Raw genomic sequence first — 12,040 nt, 5'->3', positions numbered from 1 at the left:
TTGTCTTGCAGAAACGTCCTGCTCCTACTACCCCTGACGATGCAAATGACGAGCGGCGCAGTAAACGCTCACGTCACCCTGCTAGTGTGTTTCAGTCGCCTTCTGTGAATTCCCTGAATAGGGTTCGTAAAAATAGCGAGGTTGCGGCATCACCCAAATCTCCTCAGGACAAACTTATCATCTTTTTCAAGTAAGAAATGCTGATAATGTGTATATGTATATATTTTCCATTCATGTTGCATGCCTGATACATTGATTATACAGTGCAGGTACAACATCCAATGACTCTGTTAGTGGAGGAATAGGAAGCAAAGCTAATTTTTTTTTTTTTTTTTTTTTTTTTTTTTTGGGGGGGGGTTTTTTTTTTTTTTTTTCTTTTTTACCTTGGGGGTATTACTGTATGTGAAGGTACAAATCTCTTGAGTTATATTCTAAGGCATAGAGTAGTACAAACCAATTCAGCTTTTGTTCACATGAACTTACAGATGTTTGCCAGTCATGAATCATTTCACTTCAGTTGATTCTCTGTCATGTAAGATTCCAAGATGTCTTTTCAAGAGGAAGGTTTAAATAAAGCGAACTATGTATTTTGCATTCTTTACAAGTATTTACAAGTCTGTAGCCAGAGATTGAAGAGAGTAATGTGATTTCAAAGATTGGGATGGTTTGAACATGCAAAGAGAACCATGTTTCAAAGAGCACTTGGTCATATGTGTAATAGGTTTGAGTAGCAATATTATGACCATGAATAGAAAAAAAGATGATAGGTGGTCTAGATTAGGAAAATGTTATAAATATTTCAAATGATGAAGTCATTTTTTTTATCCAAATTGCATAAAAGATAAGCTATGCTGTCTTCAAGATTTCATTGTAGTTGGGAAAGGGAGCAAATCATCCTTATTCTTTGTTTCTTGTACTCAGCACAAAAATTTAGTGTGAAAACTTTGCATTTAGTATATAGATACCGGTTCTTTTATTATGCATGGTTTAATGCTCAAATAATAAGTTTGTTTTATTTGCTTAATTTGGCTGCAACCTTTTTGACGTAAATACAGTCTGTGCCTTGTATGTACTGTATACATGTGTCACTACTCACTTCATAAACTTAATTTTTAAAAATACAAATGTCTTCATTATTGAAGAAATGAAATGTATAAAACAGGCTTTTTTTTATTCTCTTTCAGAAATGAGCATGTAGCCGTTAGAAATGCGGAAGGCACATTCTTCTTGTGTCAGGTGGTGCAAAATGTATACAAGAATACCAAGAAAATAAAAATTAGGTGGTTGACCCCTACTAAAGAGGAAGACCCAAAGTGTGATACATATTTGCCAGATTATTATGACAAAACAGGTTAGTGTTGTGGTTCAAGTTAGCTCATCAATGCATTTTGTCTTAATGGTTAGTCATTCATTTTAAGTGACTGGTTGTGACAAATGGTTTTCTCTAGCATTTATGTCAATGTATGGTTTATTTTTATCTTAAAGTACCATGAGGTTTAGATTTAGCAAACAATTAGTAATGGGAAATGATTTATGAAGACTTGTCCATTGTAATTATAGCTTGTTTGTTTCTGTTTGTGTGCATGCATATGTATCTGCAGTAGAATAAGGTTTTGTAATTTTATTGCATGTGGATGATAATTGCATCCGATCAAGTCAGAATTCTACTTTGTCGTATGGATAGACTGAGGATTTGTCTAGAAGTAGTGCATTTGTGGTCTGGCTAAACTATATTATAATTACCTGAAATCACTATGGAATTGTTTTGTGGGGCATCTGTATATCATTAGAACCCTTGTCTTCTGGATTTGAAAGTTTTGGGAGAACACTGGAGATAAAATCATTAAATCTCGATTGGAAAACACATTGCATACATAAAAGTCAAAAGTAAAAATGTGTAAATCTGGTTGGAAAACTTCTGACATACTATGTGTATGGTGGTGGTGGGGAAAGGGGGGGGGACGCATGGCTGGGTTGTAGCATGTAGGTAGTGTGTATGCTCACAACTGGATGACTCGTTTCATTGCTGTCACCAAGTCCATGGAGGGATGAATGGGTGTCATCCTAAAATTCTATTTGTTACCTATTTGTTAGTAGCAATGAGTTAGGTACCTATATGTTAGTTGACTGATATGGGTCACATCAGGGCAAGAAAAGTGATAAAACTCCAGATCAGTGTTCTTTGCTTAGTCAAAATGTGCGTACAAAAGTTGCTGACTTACAACCTATGCTACTTCCACCACTAACCCTTACAACTGAAGTAGGGGGTCCCACTGGGAGACTTAAGAGAGGAATACGTTCCTAAAGACATGCGCATAAAGATCATAATTTCCTGTTGAGAATCAATGGTAATATGCGGGTTTAGTCATTCCACATTTCCCAATATGAACAAATGCAAATTATTGTACGGTATCATGTGATAATTGTGATCATACACTTGGATTTTGATATGTTTACATTCTCAAAATTAGCTGAATGTCTTTATTAGTAATGTGGAATGCATGCCCAAAATCATCTTACATAGTATAAGATGTGAATTTTGTGATCATGTATCTTTTACATTCTGGTAATGCTTACATTCTCAAAATCATTAAAATAAATTTCATCATCATCATCATCATTGCCAAGAATGATATATAGCTGATTGCTACTGATTTCTTCACTGTCAATAATAGCTGAGTAAAGCATAGTTCAGTGTTAGTTTTCTTCGTAAAGTAACAAAGCTTGGTGAAAAATTTACTATATTTGCCTTTTCCTAAATGTTTCATGGTTGTTTCATTTTTATCTATTTGGTAACTGCATCATTTCTTGTGCTTAGTGATGCTTTTCCTTAGTCTCTCCTGCAGTGGTCACAAGAACATCTCTGAAGTTTTAAATTTTTTGGGGGTTATTTATTGTGAAGCCTAAGATGTTGGGCAAAAGAATAATGTCTTCGTCATAAAAACAGACCTCCTTAGAAGGAAAAAATTTAATGCATTCCTGTTTTATATCATGTAATAAAGCAAATAATCAACCGAGTGACTACTCGTACCTTAGAAAACTCGTGCATTAATTCACTCTTAGGTCAAGCTACCACTGTATATGGGTAAGAAAATTTTTGGTTATATAATTTGCAATATCAAGAATTATACCAATCCTGTGTAAACCCCAAGGCTTTACCAACTTGGCTGCTTAGCTTTCAGATTTAACTTCTGCTGTTCCTTTTGGGCTCTGCCTTCTATCTGGCTGTTCAGTTTCAGAATTTTATATTCACAGCATGTGAGTGAAGAAAATGGAAGAAAAAAAAAGGGGAAGACACACTAGAACAGATCGAGGATAAAAAGAGAGCAAATTCCTTTCAGTATACTTTATTAAATAAAAATTATGAAGCCTGTAAGTATAGCAAATTTCAAGGGCGTGGCAGTGTCGTGGTTAGTATGGTGTTGGCATACCACCTCTGTGGCTGCAAGTTCAATTCTCGGACATTCCGCTGAGGGGTGAGATATGTTTATTTCTGGTGATAGAAGTTCACTCTTGACATGGTTTGGAAGTTACATAAAGCCATTGGTCCCGTTGCTGAATAACCACTGGTTCCATGCCACATAAAAACACCATACAAACAAATTTCAAAGGTAGCAGAGAATAAAGGGATATAAAATTTTTGTTTTCAGAACTAAATTTAGGACCAGGCGGTTTGCAACTGCCTTTTTATCCTGGTGCCAAATTATTCCTACTTATTGTAAAATGCATCTATATGGAAGCTTAATGAATTTTTTTGTGGTCTGGCAAAAATTGTTCAGAATAATGATAGTTGGTTATACAGAAAAGGGAAAAGGTAATAATACATTTGTTTCATGTACAGTGGTACTTCGAGATACGAAAGGCTCAACTTACGAAAAACTCGAGATACGAAAGCTAATACGAAAAATTTTACAGCTCTACATACTAAAATTGCTAAAGATATGAGAGGTTATTGCTGTAAAGTCCGAGATTCGCCCGGACCACCGATAACAATTATGAAACTCGCGCGCCGCCAACTGAGTAGACTCGCCACCATCCTCCTGCTCTCCCATTGGTTCCTGATGCTAGTCACCGCCATGAGATCCTTCTTTCCTATTGGTCAGCATCCCTCCCATCATGCATCTACTATGTAGCGGCGTGCTTTTTTGGCCACTCCACGGCATCTTCTGTATCGTAGGCACGCGGTATTCGTTCGTTCTAACGATTTCGTTTATTAACGTAAATTCGTTAGTGATTTCGTTGTATACTTTATCTTGTTGTGTGAGAACTTTACTCCATACGTATATGTATACATAACATAATTATGTACAGTATATACGTAGTCATGGGTCCCAAGAAAGTTGAAATTCACGGAAAGAAGAGGATGCTCTTTTTGGAAACGAAGATGGAGATTATCAAGAAGTATGAAGCTGGTATGCGGTTGAGTGTGATCACCAAGGAATACGACCGAAATCTGTCAACAATAGGCACCATCCTTAAGCAGAAGGATGCCATCAAAGCAGCTACTCCTTCCAATGGCGTCACTATTTTGTCCAGCAAGAGGACCCACGTGCACAACGAGATGGAAAGGCTTCTTGTCTGGATAAAAGAAAAGAAATCGCTGGCGATATGATAACGGAGACGGCAATCTCCCACAAGGCCAGTGCTATTTTTGGCGATTTGATTGCCCAGGCTGAAGACAACAGAAGAGAAGGGACATCAACGCCAACCCCAGACTTCAAGGCTTCACATGGGTGGTTCGAGAAATTCTGTAAACAGACTGGCATCCATTCGGTGGTGCGGCATGGGGAGGCTGCCAGCTCGGACACGAAAGCGCCCTAAGCGTTTAAAAAGATGTTCGATGAGATGATGACCAAGGAAGGCTACAGTACTCAGCAAGTCTTCAACTGTGATGAGACTGGCCTTTTTTGGAAAAAAATGCCTCGTCGGACGTACATCACGGAGGAAGAGAAGAAGCTACCGGGGCATAAGCCTATGAAAGACAGGCTTACGCTCGCACTTTGTTCGAACGCCAGTGGGGATTGCAAGGTGAAGCCCCTACTCGTCTATCATTCCGAGACTCTTCGAGCCTTCAAGGCACACAAGTGCTTAAGGAGAAGCTTCTAATGATGTGGAAGGCTAATGCGAAAGCCTGGGTAACGAGGCTTTTGTTTACGGAGTGGGTAAATCTGTGTTTCGGCCTGACAGTGAAGAAATTCTTGGAAGAGAAGTGCCTCCCTCTGAAATGCCTGCTGGTGTTGGACAATGCCCCTGCTCACCCTTCTGGCCTCGAGGAAGATATCCTAGCGGAGTATTCCTTCATCAAGGTTCTTTATCTTCTGTCTAACACCCCTCTCCTCCAGCCCATGGACCAGCAAGTGATATCGAACTTTAAGAAGCTGTATACGAAACATCTTTTCAAGAGATTTTTTGACATCATCAATACCACAAACCTCACCTTGCGTGAATTTTGGAAGGAGCATTTCGATGTTGTGATAAGCATCCGACTCATTGACCAAGCTTGGCAGGAGGTTTCGAGGCGAACCTTGAATTCCTCGTGGAGGAAACTCTGGCCTGATGCCGTACCCGCCAGAGACTTCAAGGGATTCGACATGGGCGAAGCTGGTGCTGCTGATTCAGAAAGAGTTGACGATCCTAAAACTGTTTTGCAACGAGATCTTGACGAGATTGTTGCACTCGGCAAGTCCATGGGGGGCTGGTCGTCGACGAGGACAACATCAACGACCTTCTCGAGGAGCACCAAGAGGAGCTTACGACGGATGACCTGAAGGAGTTGGAGGCCATGCAACATAACGTCGTTCAAGAGGAGTTCTCTAGCAGCGGCGAGGAGGAAGACGACCCTATGACAATGGCAGAAATGAAGGATGTTCTAGCTGTTTTTCATAAAGTGCAATCATTTGTAGAAAAAAGACACCCCAAAAAGGCTTACACAGGTCGTATGCTTGCGCAGTTCGATGACGCTTGCCTGAGTCATTTCAGGAACATTGTGAAAAGTAGGCAGAAGCAATCTTCCTTGGATAGTTATTTTTTTTAAAGAGGCCTATATTACTAGCAGGAGTTAGCAAAAAGGAAGAACCAAGTGATACTAAAAAACAAGTTGAAAGTGGAGATGAAGTTGAAATTTTTTTTTGTAAAGTTAAGTGTTACAGTTTTGTTAATGTGTTTTGTAAAGTTTAGTTTATGTATGTTTTCCTTACATTTTTTATGTGTTTCGTAAAGTTAAGTGTACGTACGTATCTGCCGTTTGTCCTCCTCCTCTGTCGCCACTTTCGGAGATAGCCTCACTCGAAAGGTAAGCTTCCACATGTTACTACATACGTACAGTATTTCTTGTATACCATGTACACTAATACACTTTGTTTACAGGTAATTAGCAGTACCTATTAAGTTAGGTATTGAATGGTCCAAATGGTTGTAGTGTTTCATTGTTTATAGGTCAATTTAGCTTTATTATGAAATTTACTGGGGTGTTTTTGGAGGGCTTGGAACGGATTAGCCATTTTACATGTAAAATGCGGTCCAAGATACGAAAAGCTCATGATATGAAGGCCGCCTCGGAACGAATTAATTTCGTATCTCGAGGTACCACTATATATGGTTTTCATTGCAAGCATTATTTGTGAACAGGTTTTGTTAGATGGTAATAAAAATAATGAGATCTGAAAGAGTTGTATTTGTTGATATTAGTTTTTATGCAAGTTGTCTTTTAAATATGATTTGGTGGTTCTTTAAACCTTGGAATGAGCAGAATGTGGTTTAAAGAATTCAAACAGGCACTTCAAATGGTTTATTTTTTTCCAGATTTTGATTGCATCCTTACGTCCGTGAGTTTAGAACGCCAGGAGAAGAAGATGTTGAAGTTGAAAAAAGATGAATTCAACAGAATCAACAATATTCTCCAGCGAGCTGTTGACCTAGAAAAAGGTGTAATAACAGACAAGCCAAAAGTTGATGCTGATCACCCTGATGGCTGTAAGTATTGGTGGTAGTCTCCTGAGATTTTGGAAATAGTACAGCTTTTGAGGTGTTCATCTGCAATAGTTGACTTGGTCAGATTACCTTTCTTCTCTTTTCCTTGGAGTCTATTCCAGTCCTCTCGTTTTGATTTCAGTATAAGCATGTCAATTTCCAGTACCTGAAAGAACCTCTGTTTATTGGTACATGTAAGGCTTGGAGAAAAACTTGAAATGTCATGGCAACATTTCAGTGTAAATTCAGTAAATCATTACCTTAGTGTACTGTCTTCTCTCTTTGAAAGAGCGTGAGCTCTGTTGGGTGTGTTTCCAACTAAGTCAGCATAAAGACATTTGGTATGTAGTACTGCTGTCTTGTCTGAGATTCCATAAGTTGCTTGTTCATGCAACATCTCTTTAATGTGGATAGTAGAGAAAATTCTTAAATAGTTGTATACTGTTCATATGTGTTAGTAACTGTATCACAAGGATTTTCAATGTGCAAAGCATTTCCATTAGTGCCCCTTGTATATGACAAGAATTATTTGAAATGCAGAATGTTTCGATTTTCCTTTCTATAAGGTATTGTGGTAAATAAAAATTTCTGGTTGTACAAGAATTGCAAGGTAGTCAAAGTTATAATTTTTCATTGTCAAAAAATACTTGATGACATAGGTTTGTGCATGGAAATGGAATCCATGTTAGTTTTATTACTACCAATCTGTTTTTGAATAAAGAAAAAAAAAATCATCAAAAACATTTTTGTGTTGTTTTTCAATTCATGGGGTTAAACTTATACCTGAAGTTCTCATTCTCTTTATCTTTCCCCTTTTTCTATGATTTCTTTGGCTTTCCCACAGGCCTTGTCCTGTTACTTCATCATATACTACTACTATTTATATTTTTTCTTTTCCTCCCATCTTATATCTATAGAGTGGAACCTCTGTTTTCGTACATAATCCGTTCCAGAACCTCCCACAAAAACTGAAACAATAATTCCCATAAGGAATAATGTAAATACAATTAATGCGTTCCAGACCCCCAAAATATTAACAAAAAATACATTTTATAGGGAATAAAAACAGTTTTACATACAGAACACAATGAGAAATAAATATAAATGACTAATGAAATGAATAAATGAACATTTAACATCACTCTTACCTTTATGGAAAACACCTGTCAGTGCATGGAAGACGGAAAGGGAGAGGAGAGGTTATTGTTTGGAAGGGGAATCTCCCTCCAGAAGGACTTCAGGTATCAAGGACCTATCTGGGGTTACTTCTCTTCATTTTTAACTGGCACTAGGACCAGCTTGAGAGTTATTGAACCCCTGTCACACAACAAAACTATCCAGAGACATTCGTTTCTGGCGTTTCTTTAAAATTTGCTTAAAGTTAAACATGACATGGTCATTAAACATGTTATAGACAGGGAGTACAACTTCTTTGTGGGGATGATAATTCTCCACAGAATTTTTTATATCATTCCACTTTGCAAACATGTCCTTGATCCCTGAAGTAGGAACATTATGTATGCCCATTCGTTTTCTGAATTTTTCAAAACGCCCCAATGTTACGTATATAGGGCCTTGTGAGAGACTAGATACGTAAACGGAAGTAATTTAGGGATTTCAAGAGGGAATTGCTTGAACTTACCGTAAACTGATTATTATTGATTTCTTTCTTTAGAGGAAAGGTCGCCAGAAAACTCAGCTCGTTACTTAAAAACTATTTATTTACAAAAAGGCCCGTGCTGCCTGGAGAAAAGTTAAATGATATTGGCCCCCACGTTGGGGCTTATAGTCTCATTCAATTCAAGCTGATTTTCATTCACTTGGGTTAATGCACACTTGCGGGCAGAGACGGCACGTGACTCATGGAATCTGGAAAAGAATCCCAGATTAAACGAGATAAAAGGAAAAATGACTTCTTGCTTTGATTAAGGCTGATTAATTCTCTAACATTGGGGAAGGTAAACTCGAATGGTTCACTGAGGTATGCACGAAAACGAGCACTTGCAGGCATTTTCTCACTGAGATCAGCATGCAACTTCCTCCAACACTTTGTTATGAGTTCTTTCTTAAATTCTATAGTGTTTCTTGCTTTTTATTAGCAGTTGCACTCAAATAAGAAAGCACAAAGAGCACAAAAACAACAAACACAAAAGCAGATTGAGACACGAAAGAAGGGATTTCTTGTTATGGCGCTTGATACGGGGCCTGGCCACACGCTGAGCCCTGGATAGTGTATCCGAGTGTACGAAAACTCAGGAAATGTACGATAGCCAAGACAAAATTTCGTAGAAAAAATCTACGAAAACCGAAACCTACGAAAAGAGAGGTGTACGAAAACTGAGGTTTGACTGTACGATCTTAACTTTGAGATGTCTTCCCACCCACATGATACCCCATTATCTTGCCAGTCTTCACTCTTAACATTCTGTGTCACACTTTCAAAAGCTTTTTTTGGTCAGTGTTTGTTTCTGCTGCATAGTTCTCCTTTTCATTTATGCACCAGTGACTTCTAAGATGCTTCACAGTCCAGTGCACCAATCCATCACATATGCTCAAGTAATACTTTTCACTCCCAGAAAAAATCATACTGTATATCTTGTAATCTTTGGCACAGGTTGTGACACCCTCTGTAACTTTTAGTAAATAGCTTAGAGTTCACCTCCTATGCCTTTTCTACAGTAACCTCATGACTGCTTTCCAGGTGATACTTTTATTTAATATTTTTTTAGTCACCAATAGTTTTTTCTCAATCACCAAAAAGTTTCACTTATTTTATTTTCAGCCCTCTTTTGTCCAGTTTACTTACAAATTATTTACTTTTCAGTGGACTTGAGCTTATATACTGATGAAAATCAGCTAAAGAGAAGGAAGAAGAGGTCTCCAGCGTCGAAGCGCAAGAAGAAAGAAGATTCTTCAGGAGAAAGCGGTGTAGAATCGGAAGAACTTGGTGATAGTGATGATGATGGTCAGTATGTGCTCTCTCTTACAGGTTTTGTCTCAATTGACATTATCTTAACCGCTTTATTGCTTATTTTCTGTCTTAAAGGCCTTATGAACATACTTTACTTATTGCTTATTTTCTTATATCACTTTAGCTATTGCTTATTTTCTTTTATCCTGTTTATTTTACAGAGACTAAAAGTCCAAAGAAAGCAGCTAAGACCCCATCCAAGCGCCAACGAAGGGGCGACAAGACTCCCACTAAATCTAAGGCTGCTACGCCGGCAGCTGCAGTACCTAAAACAAAAAGTAAGCTTTTGAATAACTATTTATTTATGTAATTGGCTGTAAATTTCAGGATACTTAAAATGATAAAAACTAGGCTGGTAAATATGTTTTTAAGTAGTGCATTCTGTCTGTGATCGGTAATACGGAGACTTGTCTACTTGTCTCTCTGATATATTGCATGGTAAGTCATTTAAGGCCGCCACCTAACGTGTCGAATCTCTTACAGACATTTAGCCTACCAACACATCTTAAGTTTGTCATGCTGGCACTCCTCATCAAGACATATTTGAATATGGTAATCAGCCTCCTCATTTGCCGAGATCCCGCTTCTTTGGGGTGCACCAATTTTGTCTGTGTAGACTTTTGTTACAGTAAATTATTCGAGAGTTATTCACATTGGTGTCAGCATTGGCATTATTGCACGATCAGTGTTTTGTGTTTTCTGTTTTGCCCTTTTGCAACTTGTCCATTGGCTAGGCAAGAAATTATGGTACCTTGTTTTGTTTGGATTCTGTCGTTGGGAATCGCAAGGAAGTTTATAATGAGTGGTTGTAATTTTCCTCTTCCAGTTATTTCTTCAGTGCAAGTAGTGTTAGTTGTTGAGCATTAACCTTGGTTACCCAGTCTACCATTGTTTTTACCAAGCATTTCATATGTTGTACTTGATTAATCAGGACTTAAGATTTCCCATTGCCTTTGCTTTTCTTATTTTCAACATTCGTCAACTTGAAGTGTGTAACCTTTGTTTCCCTCGCATGGTGCGTCATAGGCAGGACGGTTGTTTTCTGTGCCGTCCTTCTGCCCGTCCGTTTCTCAGCTTTTTCTCTTAATTGATCCCCAAATTGATGCCCCACAGCTAAGAATATCAATAGTTCTGTTTCATAAGTGTTAAGAAATTTGACGTTTGTGTTTCTAAATTTTGAAATTTAACATTAATAGAAACTAATATCTTTTACTATGCATTCTTAATTCCAGTTAACATTGTCCCATGATAGTCCATTCAACATGAACTATCTCATTATGATTGATGATTATTTTATCTCATGAACTTGGATTATGTTCATAAATTCGTCTGGTAAATGGATAATCTTAAGTTTTAGAAAGATACTTACAGAATTTGGCAAATTTGTCTAGATTGTTTCATGAGGGTGAAAATATGGGTGGGTGATTTTGATGTCAAACTTCATATCGAGTGTCGAAATCAACACCAAACCACAGGAGATTGGTTCTAAAAGTGCAAAGACTGCTGGTGAAGATGTGAGATTTTACAGCAGCATGAGTATTGTTGCTCTGGCAAATGTATTGCCTCAGAATCATTTATATGAAGGTATGGTGCCTCCATTATCTAGGAACTTGAGACCAATAAATTGTCTTCTCAGGCTACCTTGAAAGTGTCAAGAATGTTGAATTTACAGACTTCTCTGAGCTAATTGCAGATGTTTAGTGTGATTTTTTTTTTTTTTCTCTCAGGTAGGCTTTTAAGCTTTTGGTGTAACTGTCAACTTGGCTTCTGTTCTGTTCTGTTGCATGTTTTTTCTTATTCAGTGGGCTTATTTCTTTGTGGGAGGTTCTTCTGCTTGTTTTTCCTTCTCACTAGGCTGATCTTGCTGAAGCATTTTCGCTGCCAGTTGGAGCTACTTTGATGGATGTATATTACTGTTATTGTCATTGAGACCCAGAGAATCTGGCAAGCAGTTCACAATTTGTCTTGTTAGATTTAAAAAAACATATTTGTAGGATTGGCCTTAATTTCATGGTAGTCTGTATGTCTTATCTTATGGAAACAGGATCTATTGGTAGGGTAGTAAGGTGTATTTAGGGGCTTGGGCCAGATTTTGGATCC

The 12,040-nt window shown here is 37.9% G+C and overlaps 1 protein-coding gene across 5 annotated transcripts in view; it reads left to right on the top strand.

Moving 5' to 3' along the window:
- The window catches only part of LOC135195047 (uncharacterized), a 190,636-nt gene that overhangs the window by 157,221 nt on the left and 21,375 nt on the right, over positions 1 to 12,040 (top strand). For 3 of the 5 annotated variants that reach the window (XM_064221378.1, XM_064221379.1, XM_064221380.1), the window contains exons 3-7: positions 12 to 190; positions 1,185 to 1,351; positions 6,802 to 6,972; positions 9,794 to 9,934; positions 10,102 to 10,218. In XM_064221378.1, the coding sequence (XP_064077448.1) occupies positions 12 to 190; positions 1,185 to 1,351; positions 6,802 to 6,972; positions 9,794 to 9,934; positions 10,102 to 10,218 (775 nt within the window). Of the gene's footprint in view, positions 1 to 11; positions 191 to 1,184; positions 1,352 to 6,801; positions 6,973 to 9,793; positions 9,935 to 10,101; positions 10,219 to 10,423; positions 10,493 to 12,040 lie in introns of all 5 variants that reach the window. The other 2 variants (XR_010310053.1, XR_010310054.1) reach the window with 1 other exon arrangement.

Source organism: Macrobrachium nipponense, chromosome 15 (genome assembly GCF_015104395.2).
Source record: "Macrobrachium nipponense isolate FS-2020 chromosome 15, ASM1510439v2, whole genome shotgun sequence".
NCBI classification, from domain to species: domain Eukaryota; kingdom Metazoa; phylum Arthropoda; class Malacostraca; order Decapoda; family Palaemonidae; genus Macrobrachium; species Macrobrachium nipponense.
This window is presented reverse-complemented; position numbering and strand designations above follow the sequence as displayed.